This window comes from Manduca sexta, chromosome 18 (genome assembly GCF_014839805.1).
Source record: "Manduca sexta isolate Smith_Timp_Sample1 chromosome 18, JHU_Msex_v1.0, whole genome shotgun sequence".
Lineage (NCBI taxonomy): Eukaryota > Metazoa > Arthropoda > Insecta > Lepidoptera > Sphingidae > Manduca > Manduca sexta.
The window spans coordinates 12883049-12903000 of NC_051132.1; the positions used below are offsets into that span (position 1 = coordinate 12883049).

Below are 19952 nucleotides of genomic sequence, written 5' to 3' on the forward strand. Positions count from 1 at the left end.
TTTGAACTGAAAAATTCGTTGTGTTGGATAGCCCTTTATTTGTGGGGTGCTATAGGCTGTATATCATCACGCTATGACCAATAGGAGCGGAGCAGTAATGAAACATGTTGCAAATACGGGGACAATTTATTAGTTTTGAGAGCTTCTGTTGCGTGCGCTGCGTAAACGGTTAAAGTTATGCAACAATGATGTATGACGGGATTATCCCTCTTAAAAAGTTCTAAAAAAATATATTATAAAACAAAAGTCCCCCGCTGCATCCGTCTGCCTGAACGTCTTAAACTCAAAAACTACCCAACGTATTAAGATAAAATTTGGTATGGAGACAGTTTGAAACCCTGGGAAGAACAAAGGCTCCCGGGAAACTACTACTTTTATAATGGAAAACTTAAGCCTGAAAAATTTTATAACGCGGGCGGAGCCGCGAGCAAAAGCTAGTACAGAATAAGGGCCCAGCTTCAGATTGTATGGTACGGTAAAGTATAAATTCTGTTTTTGGATCCAGTGTTGTGATGCGAATCAAGTAAGAGATTCAAGCTCAGGATTCAAGGGTATATCTCAGAGGGTATATCAGTAGTACCAACTCTGAAAAAGATTTACCCCCAATGATAAGATAAGGACACCCTAAAATCGAAAAAACTGAAAATCTAATAAAGCTTTTTTGTTTTGACTTTTCAAACATACTTGGGTATTTATAAAAAATACTGAAAAATGTAGGTAGTCTATGATAGATAATAACTCAATAATCTCAGCATAAACAAAGTAAATAGGCATTTCCAATTCGTCGACCTAACCAAAGAGAATATAATCACTACGTTTTAGACCTAACTATAACGTTTGTTGTAAATGTAATATTTTGCATGTAGGTAACTAATTAAGGCGATACCTCAAGGTCCATTTTCATACATTTTGTTTCACCTTTAATCTGGGTAACTAAACAAGTATTGGCAAGTAAAGAATTTAAATTCACGTCTAGTTAGTGATTAGTTCTCGCAGTTGAAAGAAAAATGTAAAAATAATTAATAATCATGGATATTTCTGCCTTTAAAATTTCGTCATACTAAATTTTAAAGGCCGAAAATGGACCTTGAGGTATCGCCTTAATACACTTTTTTTATAATATATGTTATAAAAAAACAAATACAAAACCACCAAGAGTACCTATGCATGTACGATGTATTATTGGTCTCTGATTCTAAGGTATAAAACAGTAATAATTGGTGATTATAATATTTATTACAAATGTAGCCGCTGTTATGTTTTGGTTTGAAGGTGTCGTGTAGTGTGCTATGCGTGCACATACATAACATGGGTTTTCCAGTATTATATATTAGTCTATGACATGGGTATGATACTGGATGATGATACGGGAACGATTTACTAATGATAAAACGACCGTTCTGATGAGCGATTTAATTGCAACTAACTGACAAAATATAAGTAAGTATTTTGAATAATGCTAAGTGATATTTGCTTACGATGCTAAAATGAATCAATATTAATGTGCGATAACCCGTACAGAAGGACTTTGTAGGCCGTATAACAAAGTACTAGACATAATAAAATTTAGTTCAACTCATTTCTCAGAATGACGAGCGCAGTGGAATACCAAACAATACTTTGTAATTTAAGGTGTAGGATGGTGTTAATACTGTTTATGGGTGGTCGTATTGCTTACCATCACACGAACGGTAAGCTCGTCTCTTTAAACAAAGCAATAAACAAATAGGGATTAATTTTTATATAACTAGATTAGGTATTTCCACTTTTGTTATTTTGATACTACTACAATATTGCTCTCCGTATCAAGTCATGTAAACGCATCTTAACATTTTTTGATAATAATTACTTATCGCCCATCGACATCGGAATATTGTCGTTTTTCTCCTTTACTGACATACAAAAGCGCAAGAGACCGCTATTTTAAATTTATATTTCGAATATAACTTTATGTGTAATACTTTCAAAATAAGATGTATAAATCTCAGTAAGTATTTTAGGTTTATAAAATTATTGTTTTTGTTATAGGTTAGTTTTTGGGAATTCTGTCCAAATATATTATAGTTTAGATTCTAACAGAGCCGTCTGGGAACCTTTAGGTGAAGCCTATGTTCACTTGTGGACTCCCAAAGGCTGAAGAAAAAGTAGTTCAGATTTGTCATCTAATAAAAAAACAATTTTTTTCGTCATATTTTCTTTATTACAAAACCATCACAATACAGCGCACTTAAGTGCAAGCATAAACTTTAACATGGAAAAATACTCTCAACAATCGAGCCGCTTAAGTTTATGCTCAAGAGAAATGTCAACATTACACGAGATATGTTCAAATTGCTACAATACTGTTCATTACATATCAGATCTTAATTATATGAGAATGTATGGATATGCCCTTAGCTATTTGTTAATTTGTCCATTAGTTTGATTTGTATAGATAAGTGAACCAGGAAGACATGAGATATAGCACGTCTATCTTGAGATGTTACATTTTTTATCTTAATTGAACAGGGCATTCGATATCTACCTTAATTTATACGATATAATTTTGTTTCAGAGACGAAGTACGATATCACGGGGTTCATTCATTTACCTACCTGCTTATCTATTATATAGTATTACTAATTGTAACTATACCTACATAGTTTAACACACAAAGGGCATATTCACACATTAACATAGTCTACCAAAAGGCTACTTTGTTTATTTTAATCAAAACACCACGAAATACCACGTCAAAATTGAGGATGAACTAAATCGAAAAACCGAGAAATCGTCAGTCACAATTGCTATGTAGGCGTAAAGATAACTCGAGAAACTCCATTATAACGTATTTGTTTAACGGTTACACAGGGCGAGCTGCTGGCTTGACAGTGGACAGTTCACGTTTTTGTAAATTAGTGTAACTACACTTATGTACGTAAAAACATCCTCCACCAGGCGGTAGTGTACTCAAGTTGTTTACCGGCTATTCCAGATGGATTCTGCTATCTTACTTGGATAAGTAACTGCTCTGACGCGGAACCCTGTGTAGATACCGCTGTACAAATGAGTTTTATACAATATCGAGCTAGATAAATACAACCTTCCATATCACTGGCGAAGAACATTAGGCAGTGATGAAAATGTTTACACGATTAAACTCAAATCACCTGGTATAATTGCTTTAGTGGCCTTAGCCAATGCGTGGGAAGCGTCACAGAGGTGCGGCAGATCTTTGAAGCCTTTTTACCTTATTGCCATGAGCTTGGTTAATGTGTTTTCATTGTGGCGCTTGCAAGCGGGTGTCCCCGCGAAGATCGAGGGCCTGGGCAGTTGCTATATTCGCCACATCCCAAGGTTGCCACTGACTTGCTCAGCAGCTCACACTATGTATCCAAGCCACAAAATTCCACAATGGAGTTACTCTTAACTGATAATATTTACCGTATTAATTAGTTCTGATAAATTTGTAAAGATACAGACTATGCACTTTCTAGAAAATACAAAGCAATCTCAACACAAGTACTGTTACTTTTTTAACTTATACTCGTAATAATTTGTAATTATACCGCGAATTAGGTTAAGCTTAACTATAGGTACTCTACAATTCCTGATAAATCTTTATAATGTACCAAAGGCAAGGGTGAGCAGACCATTAATTCCTAAATATATATTTTTTTATTTCTGGAAGAAATAATTAGGAGCATACAATTATTCATAAACATAATTGTCTAAAAATGTACATAAAGTCACAAGATGGCGTTAGTCTCACATTCGCTCCCATTCGATAGAGTACATACTTACAACTTCCTGTGACGATATATATTCATTATTCTATGGATCAAGAATAAACTAAAATACCTTCATTTGAAAATTAAAATCAAATTCGTCTGAAGTTTCAACAAACTCTCATTATAGGCATATATGTAGTTATAGATTAAAAAAAAACACTCCCCTTGCCTACGCCATAAAATTCAATTTGGCGGCAATATAATCTGTACAATTTACACAGTCAACATATAGAATCTATAATACTTTATGGTCGAATTGAAATATTGTCAATGTACTTGAAATCCTTATATTAATAAAGCTCTTTTTGTGCTATTTAGGTGAAAATGGGATATTGTATTATATTACTCAGGACCTAGATACCTAGTTTAAACATACACTTTTAACTATAGATCAAATCATACCTTATTTAAGATTCATAATTTTCATAAACTAATAATAAAAAATTGAGCAAATAATTTCAAAACAGACATTTTGGAATATTGGAAATATAGAACACAAGTCCTTTGAAATGGCACAACTTTGATATTTTTATGACAATTTGAATAATAGTTTTAGTTGAAAAAACATGTGAACTAAAATTTCTACTTATTACGTGGCTCGAAATTACGCCCTATATGCAGCAGCGACATGAATGCAGCAGCAGAACATGAATGTTAAATTGTTTTCATATATATATTGCAAATCTAATATTTACAAAGTTGCAGTTGATATATACTTTTATATGGAATGCTGGAGACTAGAAGAGTAAAAAGTCACTATCGAAAGTATTTGAAAGTAAAGCCTTATTTAAAAAGACTTGTACTCAAACTTCCAACTATCTGGCGAACCACTAGAGCAAACAATAAATATAAATAAAAGGTATTTCACTCAGCTCCTCGCTCCATTTTCACTCGTTACAGTGACATGCTGATACAATACGTATACATCTCAGTTCAATAAGTTTCAAGACTAAAAAACAAAACCAAATACGACACGCATGGGTTATGCATACATCAGAAAAGAAAAACATATATTTTCAATTCAGCTAAAAGTACTTATATCTTTCTTTTTTCAATTATATAAATTGAATGATTGTTTTGGAACTGAGATATCGTCAATACAATATTCAATTATTCACTATATATAAATTTTTAATATACTAAATTATAATGATACGTCTTCTTGTTAGTAACTATAAGGATTTTTCAACCGAACTTGCATGTAACGTAAAAAAAGAAACTTTATTTTTTTTAAAATAAATGAATGGATTCAAAATCCATATTGAAACTATTACCGATGCAGTATACTATAGTGCAATACTGATCAAATTTACATTTTGCAAGTTCAATAGAAAAATACAATAGGTACATGTTCTAAAACTCTAAAACAGACTTAATGATTGCATTTTTAGCTTAATGAAATATCGATTTCAACAACTCTACAACAATTCCGTTAAATTACAGTCGCATCGGATGCTGCGACCAAGTATTGACGTATATTCAATAGACATGAACGTCCATACGAACTATTTGTTCAAAATCTGGAGTTAGAACTAAAGTTCGCTGCAACGACAATCAATAATCGTCGTCTAACAACCTTTTAAAACATGCAGTGCTAAAACGCTTTAAATAGAGTATAAATAAAATTGCAATCAATACCGGATTGCAGTACAATTCAGTTGAACACTGGCTGTTCGGAACGCCCAATCTCCGATCCGTATACGTAATATAAAAAGACAATATTTACAGATCACGTTATGATGTCGCATACGTCTCACTTAATTACGATTCTCAATTTACTTTATACTTTTTTATTCTATGGAAGAATGAAAATTGCTTAATAATCATTGCTGTTACGAGGATGAGTGGCAATGTATTGCCATTTCCCTCGCACGCACCCGCAGTAATTCAATGACGTCATAAGATCGTGTGTATCGTTAGCTACTTTTCGCGTAGTTACTATGACAAAATAAAAAAAACATTCGTTACATTTTTAAAGGATTAAAAACGGACGGATGGACGGCACTCAAAAATTAAATTATGGGAATCACATTTTTATTTATATGCATATTCTGGATTTTGGTTTTCGTCCCTTGGTAGCGGCATACAATGCGACTTTATACAACAAATGGCACGCCACACCATCCCTATTATCCTCAAGGCACCAAGATCTCATCCCCTATCACATACCCTTGTAGGGTGCATAAAACATTCTATCTTAATTAAAATCAACCCCTTTACTTATTTCATCAGTGATTTAACTAAGCAATAATTTTATTTTGTCAGTATCCTGCACAAAAGGCAGTAGAACTGGACTTTGATTTAAAAAACTGATATTTTTTAAATGTTAATAGGTTTAGAGACCTTATTCCTTCAATGAGGGCGAATCCGTCTTCTTGCAATTACAGGAGTTCTATAGGTATATTTTTTCACTTTTTTACGTCTACCAAAGATTTTTTTCAATTATAATACCCGCAATTTCAAGACTGATATTGCTCCCGTAGATGGAATATTGCTCTTAACCTGACATAAAAATAAAAATAACGACTATAAACAGGGGTTTTTTGTGAGATCTAAGAACACTTCTTGTATATTTTAACGAAAATTACTGATCAGTCAAAGCACTGATTTATAACTAAGGGGAACCTAATCTAATGGAGTCTAAGATAAGTGTCCATTCATATTGTAAACGGACTTTGCCTAATTCTAATTCACCTAAAGCTATTGGCCTTTTGATCTGAATCTCTAAATGACTGAATTCCTAATTATATTAAATCAGGTCCACTGCTGAGCATAGAACTCCAGATGGCAGCATTTTGTTCTCTATTGGTGTGATAAAAAAAAAATAAAGTATCAACTATTCTAAGAAGCAGCTAATAAATCTCAGCACACTTGTAACATTTTTAATTCATTGAATAAAATATAAAATAAATTCATTATAATACAGATTCGTTACAAATAGGATTTATTAAAATTATAAACATGTAAATATTTGACACTAAAATCTAAAAAAATATGGAAGAGAACATCTAATTTTATTAGGCTTAAGTACACAAACATCTAACTACGGGATAATAAATAAAAACAATGAAGTCCGCTTAATACGTTTACCACCATAACCAATTTCGTTTCAAAAGAAATTAAAGTAAGTAATGAACTTCTATATCAAAAATATCTTGTTCCAATAATCGTAATGTTTACTATAACCATTTTTTTGTTCAACCATGTTTATATCAAACTCCTTGATATTGCGAACTGTAATTGTTCGAATCGTCAAAATTAGCCAATAAGTAAAACTAACGAGATCAAATGTACAGACGTATGCCCGTCTTCAATTAACGTTCCCAGATTATTATCTATCCGTTACCGACAATAATCTACTTAAAATAAGTAAAATTAATAATGTGTAAAACACGTAACAAACAATTTTTCTGATTGGGCAGATATCGCGATGGATCGAAAAAAGCGATTGGGGTCGTTTACTGAAAACGGCGGTTAGTAATTATTTTTATAAGAATTTTTGTGTTTTTAATCCTGGCATAATAGCTAATAACATTAGTTCTGTAAATAAAGTTCAAATATAATATTTACCAGCGAGATATTTCGTCATCGGTTTTTAGTTTTTGTATATACACGAGCTGTCTTCGGAATGTACTCTAAAAATGAGCCGCAAAGTCGAATTTTGACCACTTTGCCAATTTTTTTAGCTACTTTGCCATTACCTAAAATACTTTTCACTCTCTTTTATACGTAGCCCGTATATAAAGAAACTATTTCGTCTTAAGCGGACTTCAGCTTTGAGCAATACAGGTACTTGATAAATGGAATGAATCTCATTTTTTTTTTCATATCACTTATTTCTCTTAAAATGATATGCAAATGAACTAACACAATATACAACAATTACTGTCATTATAGCCTGCGGGAACGAAACAGAAAAAAAATGAATTATTAAAACGTGGCTTAGAAAATGGAACTAGTAGTATAGTTTTTGGCAACTAAAAGCATTACCATTTTTACGGGATAAAAACCCTTATAGCTAGGACATGAGCTGAACTCTGAACACACAGAACCATATAATACTACATTCCTCATCATGAACCAAATTTCTAACATCCTAGTTACACAATAAAAGTCAGTCACAATGAGTGGAGATTAATAAGCGGATGTATTTGTATAAAACGTACAAACTTTGCTGTTCGTGTTTCTCCTGAAATGTATGGAAAATAAATGAAAATAAAACTGCAATGGGTGTCGACACGTTTTTAGAAATTATTGCCGTTTTTTATCCAAGACATGAGCAAGTTACTCAAATAGCTCCAAAATGTAGAACAATGATTAAGATTATATACATCTTTTTTATTTCTTCTTTCCTGCCAACCAGAGCTGGCTTCTTTATTTACTCCTTCATTTTTTCATGTCCAATAAATTGCCTTTAGTTATATAAGCTACTTTATTTAAGTAATAATTAAATATTCTTATGTACCTTGACTTATCATAAGTGCAACTATGTTCACCTACGTGATGAATAAAGCATTTTTTTGAATGATTTACAAAGCAGCATCGCCCTAAGCTTGACACCATGACACAGGATGTCAAAGTTGTATAACCCAATTTCACGTTTTTTCGCATATGTTACATTAAAAGACGTGTCCACGTACAATAGTTAATAAAACGGTTGACCCGCGTTTTCAAGATGTACTCGTAATACAATGTTCAGTAATTTATAAACTAACGATATACTCACAAAATATAAAAAATATTTATAATTAACTACCACCTATTAAAAATCAGTAACTTGGACGCAAGTGTATGTACATCTAGGGGCCTAACAAAGGGTATAATTGCAAAGGGAACCAAGGAGACTTAATAATATTAACCTATTTTTCCGATTTAGGAACTGCCTCCTTCTATCGTAATTCTGAATATATGTCAGGCGTCATATTGTAGGCCAACATAGCAATTGCGACGACAAAAAATTATATTTTTTTTAATGAAACGTTTCCTTCGGCGAGACGACAAATTATTCTCGTTCTTTCTTCGTCTTCATTGGTATTTTTTATGATTTCAGAGTGCATTATTAATTAGTGTTCTGTTATATTGTCATGCAAATTTAGAAAAACTAAATTATTAAGTACAATTTTTTTATCAATTTAATTAGTAAAAAAAACATGCCAATCCACGATGCAATATTAAATCCATCACCAATGACTTCTTCACAACCAAATAAATGTTGGTTTTGATGCAAAATACATTCTAATAATTTCTGGAATTCTGTAGCACCTTGAAAACGCGGGTATCAACCCACACCATATACTGAGGTTACTGTGGTGTAAAAATAGTTCTAGCTACTTGTAAATTAACTTGTTACTGATAAAACAACGGGTCCTTAAAAAGGTACCTTATCTACCTCAGCTTAAGCTAACTAAAAACAAAAATTTAAAAACATACAATTTCAAACTTCTACTGAGATTCCTTACGTCATGTATTTAAAACAAAGTGACGTGCACAATCAATTAACAAAACTGGAAATTGAACCTATCGCCCTTAGATTCCTACCTGACTAGTCTACTGACCCATTGTGAATAAAAATAGTTATTGGTTAGTAAGGACATAGTTAAACCCCAAATTGGGATATCTACAGGAGGGCTAAGCCCAGCAGTGGAATGAGTTAAGTATAAATAAAGCATAAATCTATACAAAATGCGCGTATTTGATACGCCATTTTGGAATACCCATTACCTGGTTAGCAACGGGCTGTTTTGAAAAATGGCCAGCGCTGATAGAAAAAAAAGTAAATTGACGTAAAATTCAACCTTATTGCCTTCCGCACACGATCTATATTGAAAAAATTTAAAGTGAGTTTGAAGCGCCGCGTATAGTACTTTTGCTACACTAAAATCAACCGCGTGCGGAGGGAGACAAGGTTGAGTTTTAATGATCATTATCAGAGTCACTTCGCCAGCGCTGACCAAAGTATTGGATCAACCAGATACACAATATAAAAACACATTGTCATAATAACGCTGTGATATATTGGGTATACCCGATACTCGTTAAAGGTTCAAAATTGTTTTTAAACCTCACTTGATATTTATATTATTTTTTTTATCGAACATTGTTATAAGGAAAATATGATATATTTATACAGTCCCTTTTTTCATAAAAATGTACTTATCATGCTTTGCACCACGAACCCATTAAAAATACTGGATATGTTTAAATCCCACATAGACAACGGTGTTTGGTGCCTTCTGATATGCATAATAGATTGTATTCCCACTACCCACTTGGTTAGTGATTTACAGGCTTGTTAGTATGGTATGTGTTTCTTTGTTAGTTTCCGAAGCGGTTTTGGCCGGAGCATGTCTCTCCTTACCTGCGTTAGGCGGATTCTTTCACATCTGAAACAATTTGTTACTATGAAATGGTAGATTTCGTCTGAGAGTTTTTTTGGGTATAGTTTTGCTTTGTCTATTTTTATCGCTGTGCATTTAGTTCGAAACATAATTATTGTATAACTACAATAAATAAACAATAAACTAACACTTTAGTACTATAATACTTTTGGTGTTTATTAGATAGGTAAAAATTGCTGAACACATTGGATGGAATAAGGCATAAAGATAAGACTATGCTCTGGAAAAATTGAATACTTATTTCAGGAAAGATGTAATAACTGCGACTGAATAATTCATAAACAGTATGTAGCAGTTAAAATTATTTTTACATTTGTCATAATGATTGCCTTTATGTTGTGGCAACTGTAACGAATTTTATTTCGAGTTATTACAATTAGTTGTAAAGTTAGTTGTCGATAATGGTTGTGCACGATAGTCTGTTGGGTACGGAACGAGCTGCCGAAACAAAAGGCCCCAGGTTCAAAAACATTAAATTTTTTTTTGAAGTAATGAGCAATTATGCTTAATTTTAATCGTGAAGGAATATCGCGAGAAAATTTTCACACCTAAGAACTTTACATTAGAACTTTTAAAGTGTGTTAATTCTGCTAACCCACACTATTAGTAGAGGAAGCCCGCGGGCAGAGAGACAGTAGCAGGGGCCGTAGCCAAGATGCCCTTCCACAATCGTTAACGCTAATGTTATGCATGAGAATGACATGTGTTACCGACAGATTTATCGTTAGGACATATTGTGATTGTAGAAAGGCATGTCGTTCGGTACAAGTAGTGGCTGACCTGTCGCGCATGGCGGAGTCGCGCAGCAGGTGGTCGAGGTGGTGCATGTGTGCGGCGCGCATGCGGTGCGCCGACACGCGCGCGTGCGGCGCGCACGGCCCGGCGCGCACGTACGAGAACTGCGCGTCGTCGCGCGGCACCACGCGCGGCACCGCACGCAGCGCGCACATGCCTGCGCACACACGTGCTCAAAGTGATGCGGCAACACCGCGTGACAAATAATATACTATCAACCATAAGGGGCCGTTCAAGTATTACGTAACGCAATTATTAATGATTTTTGACCCCCCGCCCTCCATGTAACGCGCCCTAACGTTTTCCTGTACGCCTCCGCCCCCCCTTCAAAAGTTTTGTAACTGTAAAGTGCACATTATTTAACGCAAAATACCGGAATAAATAAATTGATAAAATACCTTTGTTATTGTTTTAAAATAAAAACACCAATGTTACATAACGCTTTGTACGAGATCCCCCTCCCGCCTAAATTGCGTTACGTAATACTTGAACGGCCCGTAACTTTAGTGTCATGTGTATTAATCTTAATTTGCCTCTTTTCGTCACCCAATTTATCGTAATTATTTAATTTATTCTAATATATTTTACAACTCACCAGTGATGTATATGTCCTCGAGGTGGAAGTAGCTGGTGGTGAGAGCGGCTTTGTACAGCGCATGCGCAGTGTCGAGCGACAGCGCGTACGCCGTGCCCGACAGGTAGCGCGGGTACACGCGCCCGCCGTACATGTAGGGAGGGCTATACCTGCGGACAATACCCGTTAGTTATACTATTATGGCTTGAACGTTTGGCAAGACATATGAAAATTCTAATATAACGCACCTGTGTTACATAACATTATGACAAAACGCATTAGTTTTTGAAGATCCATAATATAGTTCGGCAACTCTCCACTCTCAAGTTCTTATATGGCGCAAATGTTGCAATTTTCCAAGAAAAATCATTTTATTAACTTTAGCCAGAAAGTTAACCGACCGGAACTTTGTTTTTTATACGTGCATTGCAAAGTTAGTCGACTGCGCCTGTTGGTAAGTAGAGTGGAATCCAATAAAATGTCGACTGTCGAGAGATGATTACCCCCATCAGCCGACACTATTATGCCGGCCTGTTGGAACCGGACATACACAGGCTGATCCTGGAACGCGACACACTTACGAGAGCCAATATGGCGGGTTTTAACACCTCGTGTATGGTGGTCGCAACCCAGGCGGATATAAAATATATCCTACCACCAGCGAACCATCTATTTAACCAACTAGAATTGTTTTAATTAACTTCCTTCTCCCACAGTTACCATTTGTTATTAGAGTCCTGCACCGGCCTGGCTCCGCAGATGAGGTCTCCGATCAGCAGATACTCCTTCTCCTTGCCGCTTCTGGCCTTGGCGTCGAAGATGCGCGACCGGTTGCGAAGGTTTTCCACCAGGTTGGGCACGTTAATGTACATATCATCGTCCGTCTTCAGGATGTAGCGAACTGGAATTTGAAAGGTAAAGTCACATTTATACTAAAACTAGCTTTTGCAGCTCCTCCCGCATGAAGGAGTTTTCCGGGATAAAATTCCCGCTATATATTTTCCCGGAATAGAAAGTAGCCTATAACATTCCCAGGATCTTAAACTATCTTCATACTAAATTTCATAAAAATTACCTTGGTAGATTTGGAGAAAATCTTTAACATACAGACAGATAGAATAGGTGACTTTTCTATTTGTCTGTTTCTGTGTTTGTAAACAAACATCCAAACATGTCCATAAACTTTGGCTTTTATAGTATTAGAAAGAGTATGAAGGAAGATTAACATCTAATGTTTCAGTGCAAAGTGATGTTACTGCTTGGGACTTGTGCAGATTATCATCAGAAGTTGAATAAAAATCAATTGTAGAATCATACAACGCACCTATATCATCACATTTATGAGTTATCCACTTCAGCATCATAATAGATTTCAGCGTCAAATTATTGTATGAATCAATAAAATCCTCTTGTATTATATCCCCATGGGTGATAACTTCTTCTTCAATCCTTCTTTGTACTCCAGTATAATTATCACTAGATGGCAACCCCAAAATGAAAACCAATTTAAAATCCACTTCAGTGTTGCCAGTTTCCATTTTCTCCGTTACTTTGGGGAAGTTTTTATCAAGTTTGAGCATAGACAACACCTTTTCCAAATTAGGCGTCTCTTCGTACCCTTTAGGCGGAATTTTCATGATATTCGTATCGTACACGTAATCATAATTCTCTGTTTGGTCACCCAGTTCTTTGTTCATATCAAATTCTGGCAATATGTCGTCTTCAAACCGTTTCTCTACCTCGGGCTTCACAGTGACCAGGTTATTTTGCAGCGCTTTGGCTAATTCTGGCAGCAGTTTGGCAAAGCCCGATTCCCGTCTATTCCTTTTCAGGACATCACTTATGTTAAAATCTTCTGTATAAAGATCATAACTATAGTTATAGTGTTTGTATTTCTCTTTAACTTTGGCGGTTAATTTAGATATTTCCAGGTACTTCTTGTAATTTCCCCACGTCTGTCTTATGGCGGCGCGCTGCTCGAAGTTTGTTGTCGACGAGCAGACGACGATGAGGAGGAACAGCTTGTTCTTCTGTTGTTTATGGCACACATCAGTCGGTTCATGTAGTGTTGTTATGTTGTTCGGTTGGACGTACACTTTTGTGTCGCGGTTTGTGTTTGCTGACCATCCTGCTACCAAGGCTGTAAATATTATAGTATCGTCATTACATATATGAAGTATAAAAATAAAATAAACAGTTACTAATAGATACTCATTTTATAATTGTGAATGACTTTGGAGCATTGGTTCGAATCTCAATCTTAAATCTGATTCCGAGAACGGACCAATCAAAATAACTCATTTGTAGGCATGTCAAAAAGAACTTTGTTCTGATTGGTCCATTTTTGAAATAGATCGCAAAAAAGCGATTGGGATCGTTTATTGAAAATGGCGGTTAGCTACTTAGATTCCAAACTTACTTTAGACACCTAACTTCTTGTAGTTACTAGAGTATTAACTGATGGTAGGTCTTTCGTATGCGGGGCGCCGTCTGGGTAGGTACCAGATACCACCGCAACGACTATTTCTACTATCGAGCTACAGTTTACATGTATTGTGTTCCGGTTTAACGGACAATTTACCTAGCGAAATTGATGAGCATTATGACACTTAACACTTTATGTCTCATGACGAGCGCAGTGGAGTGCCACACAAGACTTTGTAATTCAAAAGTGGTGCTGCTACTGTTTATGGGCGGTCGTATCACTTACCATCAGGCGAGCAACATGTTCGTCTCGTCATTTAACTGTAAGAAAAAGACCATAAACCATCTCACCTTTGGGAGGCTGATCACTGGCTCTGTTATAGAACGGTATGTAGAGGAAGGCACACAGAATGAGCATGGATATGGGGAATATCTTCAGCATCAGCCTTCCAGTGCAGCGCTTCTGTCGCCTCTCCACCTTGCCCTCGCACGCGTACGGCGCGAACTGCCGATACTTTTCATATCTGCAAGCCATATAACTTTTAACTTTGTGGGATTATTGGGGCTGCCATACATACTTATTTAATGGGGCGTATCCAATATGTAAAGTTGTGTTCTGTAACTGTTTATTATACAAATACATTTAAGTTGGAGTTATCTTGGAAGACTCGGAAATTCGATGCAGTTGAATGCCTTTTCTATTTATCATCAGAACTTGGTCATCCTTAGTTACATAAACAGAAAACGGGTAAATATAAATTTTCACCTGTATGTGAGTAGAGGGCTCGCATCATCCTTCTCTGACGTCAGTCTGTCGTCGCCCAGCCAGGAGTCATGTGTGGGCGACTGTTCCATGTAACGTGGCTGGCGACAAAATCATTTGTGAGATTCGACGTGGTTAATCAATTATTATGTTAAATTAGCTTTTGCTTGTGGCTTTGAATGCATAAAAGTTTTTCTGATGAAAATCCAGCTATATAATTTGCCAGAATAACCAAGTAGCCTATATCCTTTCCAGTTTTGAACTATCTCCATAGTAAAATTCATTGATATCCATTGGTCTATGGCTTAGTCTTATATTTACAAATCCATTGGGTAGTTTTCGAGTTTATCCCAGACAGGTGGACAGAGCAGGTGGAAGTTTTAGTTTAAAAAAAAATTACATGTATCATGCTTCTATAATAAAAGGCAATTTTTTTTATTTTGAGATAAATAAAGGAAGACAGTTCATGACAGTGATGTTATCTTGTATTTTTTACCTGCATATTAAATTGATGATTACTTGTCATTAATTATCTACCACACAATAATTATACATAAATATAATATATAGATGACACACAATTAAATAATTTTGTTAATTTAATTAATCATATGTATAATGTCCTTTGATGTTATTGTCAAGACAATACATAAATTTGTTTTGCAGATTTGACACTTATGACATTTACAATGAGAAGTTAATGGCAATCTTTCCAAAGAGAATTACAATAGACAGTCATTTTTAAAAGAAGAAGAAGAAGTACAATAAATAGTGAAAAATCATTGCAAGACAAATTTTATAACATTTTACAATAAGATCAAGGCAGAATCTACCGAGGAGGGGTTAGCCTTAAATTCACAAATTTTCCTGACATTGACATTCACTGAGTAAGAAACAGTTTCAGGAAGAATATCATACAATGAAACTGAAAACCAAATCATAAGTCCTGCTCTCTGCAAACCCATTCACGCAAAGAATATGAATCAATTTTAATATATGTTTTTTATACAGGCTAGTAGTAGAGGAGGCCCGTGCTCAGCAGTGGGCAAGTATATAATGCAGGGCTGATATTATTATACAGGATAACCAAACAGAATGCCAAACACTAACATTGGTCACTATGCTAATTAATTATATTATCTTCTGTTATTATAACATATGGCTATTTCTGACAATATATATTTATAATCAAGTGTGGCAATTTGATTACATTTACAGTTTAAAAATAATGTATCAGACAGCCATGTGGTCCAGTAAACCAGCCTAATGTAAATATAAACAGGCAAAATTATCATTGTGTAGTTGAGAAGACAACTTGGCACTAACTGCTATATAAACAAAGTGTGGATAATTTTTTATGAAGTTTATGATTCTGTTGCTTTTCAGCTATCTGCTTATGTTCATGAAGCAATAGAGCAAGTAACAAATTACTATAATCGATAATTTAATGCAGTCTTTTTAACCACTACTTTCATGATAAAGATATAGGTATTTGTGTAGTGTGGGTTCTTAAAGCCCGGGGTAGACTCAACTTTACCGCCCAAGGCACCTCACGCAAGCAAAAAAAATGCATTTCAAGTAAGAAAAGTAATGCGCACTCTCACCCCTGCCCACTGGTACATGCGACAAATGGGTATAGGTGTAATAGCTTCAGAAACATAATGTTTTCTATTAGTTAGTATTCTTTCAGAATCACCATAATAATTCTGAAATCTTAAGGGTTCGACATTCAAACTGGAAAATTACCTCATCATTCAGGAAAAACAATGGATTTAATCTTCAAAATATTAGAAGTTGGGCTCCGATTTTTTCCACAAGGAGATTCAGTATACATACATGACCATTTACACTCAAACATCCAAGAATCCTACACAAACTACAGAATATATTACGACCCTACCGGCAGCTAATTAATTTCATTTCACGTACCATTGCCTATAACGGCGATCATTTCAAAATATTATTGGCAAACGTAACACGAATAAATTACACAACTAAATACGCCTCGCTTGAATCATATTTATACTTACATATCTATTCGCGAAGAGTATCTAATGAACATACAAGGTCTTGTTATGTAGTTTTCTAATGCAGATGTTGCGGATACTTACAATAGATTTTCTCACAGTTCACACTCTTATAATAATTATACAATTTATAACTTACCACGGGTGAACTTTAACGTGAAAATAATGTAGAACTGCACTGAGATTATCTTTATACTTTTACGTTGCAATGTAATTAGCAATCGCGTTACAATATGAATATATTCATTGAAAAATTAACAAATTTATTGTGTACAAGTATAAGACGATAGTTATAAGTTGATAACAGTTGCGCCGTGCGCCTTGTGCGCTGACAAATGTTGAAATGTCAAGTGTAAACTATCGTCTGTCAAGCACTTTTATTTAATTTTTATTGGCACCATCCACCATCCCAGTATAAGCCCTGAGGGCAATTTCCATATATATTATAATTCTCTTTGGGGCAATCTATTGACAAGGTTATAATAAATTATTGACCTATAACAAAAACAATTGACCATTGCCATTTACCAAAATAATATGACAATGTTTAACAAAATATAAAATTAAAATAAAATTAATTAAAATTAAAATTAAGGTTCCTACTTCTACAATTGTACACTTTCCGTAGTATTGTAGTACTCTTTGCTGTACACTGAAACGGAACGTCCTTTTATTTACAATCACTTTGACAATTACTTTTTCTCGAAATTCTTGTGATAAAACACAAATACTTAAGAAAAAATGTCCGCTGGCGTGTCGAAGTCGCAAATATTGTCGCTTTACAAAATGCTCTTGAGGGAATCAGAAAAATTCCCCAACTATAATTTCAGGTACAACTTTTTTGTGTTATCAAAATTATATAACCTATAAATTGTTTTTGGTAGTTTTGTAAAGGAATCAATTGTTTTTTTCGAGTGCATGGAGGGTTTTCAGTGCATTCTAAGTATTTAGGATGACAATAAGGTAGTTTTGTTTAAGAAGAATGTCTTGACTAAATAAAATTGCATCACTATTACACTGGACTTGTGGATGAACCTTGCTGATCCACAGTGACGTTACTACCAGAGTATTTAGATATTTCATCGACGCCTTAATCTTGTTGCAGCATATAGACTGCGAGATAGTGCGTTCGACTCCAAACAAATCTTATGTAGATAAATTATTTAACACCATAACATACTATATGGGTATGATTCCATCACTTCAAACTACTCTTGTTCGTAAACAATACAAATTACTATAATAATTTAGATAAGTATTCTATTTTTTCATATAGTTTATTAATTATCTCCATTATGTTTCAGATCATATGCACTGCGCAGAGTGAGGGATGCATTCAAAGATAGCAAGAACCTGAGTGATGCAAAATCAATAAAAAAGGAATATGAGTTTGCTAAGGAGAATCTTGCGATAATCAGAAGACAGGTATGTAATGTGATGTTTATTGTGGCCTAAATATTACGCTTGTCCTTTGAGTCAAGAAAGAAATGACAGAAATAGAAAGCAAGCAATTAAACAGATTTACATCAGTTATTTTAGAAAATCATACTATCTTGATATGGATCATCTTACACAAACACACCTTTTATATCAGGAGTAGGTAGCCACAACTAGTGCACAAAATTTTTCACTGTGTGTATCTTGTCTTATGAGGATATAGTTGGTGAACCTATCACCATATTGAATACAATTCCAGACTGGACTAATACTGAGCAAACACCCTCATTATCTATGGTGCATCAGTATCATGTATCACAAACTGAAGAGTTGATTATGCAGCATAAATTGTAGGCTTTTTAACCTTATTATAATAATAAATAATAAAATATATAATAAATAATAAGGATATTTTCCCATGACACATGTAACTGTTATGTTAGCTGGCTAATGTGTCAAGCATGCATGGGTTTAGAGAGTATACAAACAGTCATATACTTAGAGCCATATTGATAGGTAAAATTTATCAAAGATGACAAAGGCAATAAAAAAAGAACTCAGTTTCATTCTGAAGCACATAATTAGCTGAGTTGCTGTTAAATTAAGATTGCCATCTCAAGATTGTCAATATTTAATAAACTCATATTAATTTCGGCTCATATCACATTTCAAGTCACAAGTTGTGATGGATTTTACCAGCTGCATTTTGTTTATGAAACAGCACCAACTCAGTTAAGAACAGCTTTAGCTTGGTTTATTAAATAGTTCAATACATTAAATGACTACTTGAGACTTTACTTAAAGATATGAGTGTGTTTGATTTATTAAAGGCACTTGGAGTCAGTGTGAGTGAACATAATTACTTGATATTGACAAAAGTATTAGAGAAACAATGAAAGACATAGATACACAAAAAAGATGAATGAATGTAGAATGAGTTGTGGTGATTTTTTTTATTTTTACTATTTGTTTACAGGTGCTTATTGGAGACATGTATAAGACAGAGAAATTGGTCATTGAAAACATGCGGTAGATGCTCAAACTATACACTGAGATATAGGACACTACAAATGCTTTGAAATGAAGGGGGCAAATCGTTTTTGTTATGTATTTTGTAATTTCTGCACAGGGGATAATCATTGCAGCAAATCCTTGAAGAATGTGCTTAAATAGTTTTTAACCATATTACTCCACTACAATTTAAGCGCATAGTGTTTCTTTATCCCTGGATATTGTTTAGTTGCTATGATTATTGTTGAGGCATAGCCCACTAATTTCAAAGTTATTTTGTTATTCCTATTTGTTAAGATGTGGGTAATTACAATATTATAATGAAAATATACAGTATGTATGTAGTTGTAGGAATTTATATGAATACTATCTATAAAGGAATGGGAGCATTTTTTATTTATTGGATTTAAGCAATAAAAAAAGAAAATGTTGCCATTGATTTATGTTTAACTAAGTAGAGGCTACATATAAAATATATAAGTAAAATTCCAAGCCGTAGTATAAAATGTTTGATTATCAACATTGATGTTTGGAATGGCTTTTACCATACAATGTATTGAAAGAAATGCTGTTTAGGTATTTGGCTGTGTATTTTCGTTTTAATATGAAATACAATATTGTATGTATTATATTGCATTTTGTTTAGTTGTGTAAATTGTATATAAATAAATGAGTTGACCAAATTCTTTTTACTTTTTTTTTAAAGATTTTTGTGGCAAAGGTCCAAATCATACAGCCTTAATGGCTGTCACT

General features: G+C 34.3%; 2 protein-coding genes across 3 annotated transcripts; one reads left to right on the forward strand and one right to left on the reverse strand.

The window, feature by feature from the left end:
• Positions 1–4240: 4240 nt before the first annotated feature.
• LOC115444507 lies at positions 4241–17227 on the reverse strand. Of its 2 annotated transcripts, none has more exons than XM_030170291.2 (8): positions 16891–17227; positions 14728–14825; positions 14313–14485; positions 12862–13677; positions 12258–12438; positions 11559–11707; positions 10949–11120; positions 4241–10153 (listed from the first exon to the last, which is right to left on the reverse strand). In XM_030170291.2, the coding sequence occupies exons 2-8, from the start codon at positions 14814–14816 to the stop codon at positions 10063–10065; spliced, it is 1671 nt and encodes a 556-aa protein (XP_030026151.1). In that variant the 5' UTR covers positions 14817–14825; positions 16891–17227; the 3' UTR covers positions 4241–10062. The 2 variants fall into 2 exon arrangements, with proteins under 2 accessions (XP_030026151.1, XP_037295949.1); XM_037440052.1 differs by lacking the exon at positions 16891–17227 and adding an exon at positions 15221–16857.
• A 102-nt stretch (positions 17228–17329) lies between these two features.
• On the forward strand, positions 17330–19882 carry LOC115444511 (LYR motif-containing protein 4). Its single transcript, XM_030170297.2, has 3 exons — positions 17330–17581; positions 18056–18176; positions 19165–19882. Exons 1-3 carry the CDS (start codon positions 17493–17495, stop codon positions 19219–19221), a joined length of 267 nt encoding a protein of 88 aa, XP_030026157.1. The 5' UTR covers positions 17330–17492; the 3' UTR covers positions 19222–19882.
• Positions 19883–19952: the final 70 nt, after the last annotated feature.

Coding starts and splice junctions, on each gene's coding strand:
- LOC115444507 (XM_037440052.1), bottom strand. CDS start 15,250: ATGACAAGTAATCATCAATTTAATATGCAG. Junction 14,826..15,220: donor ATCATCAATTTAATATGCAG/GTAAAAAATACA, acceptor TTTTGTCGCCAG/CCACGTTACATGGAACAGTC. Junction 10,154..10,948: donor GACTCCGCCATGCGCGACAG/GTCAGCCACTAC, acceptor AAATTGTTTCAG/ATGTGAAAGAATCCGCCTAA.
- LOC115444511 (XM_030170297.2), top strand. CDS start 17,493: ATGTCCGCTGGCGTGTCGAAGTCGCAAATATTGTCGCTTTACAAAATG. Junction 17,582..18,055: donor TTCCCCAACTATAATTTCAG/GTACAACTTTTT, acceptor ATTATGTTTCAG/ATCATATGCACTGCGCAGAG. Junction 18,177..19,164: donor TTGCGATAATCAGAAGACAG/GTATGTAATGTG, acceptor ATTTGTTTACAG/GTGCTTATTGGAGACATGTA.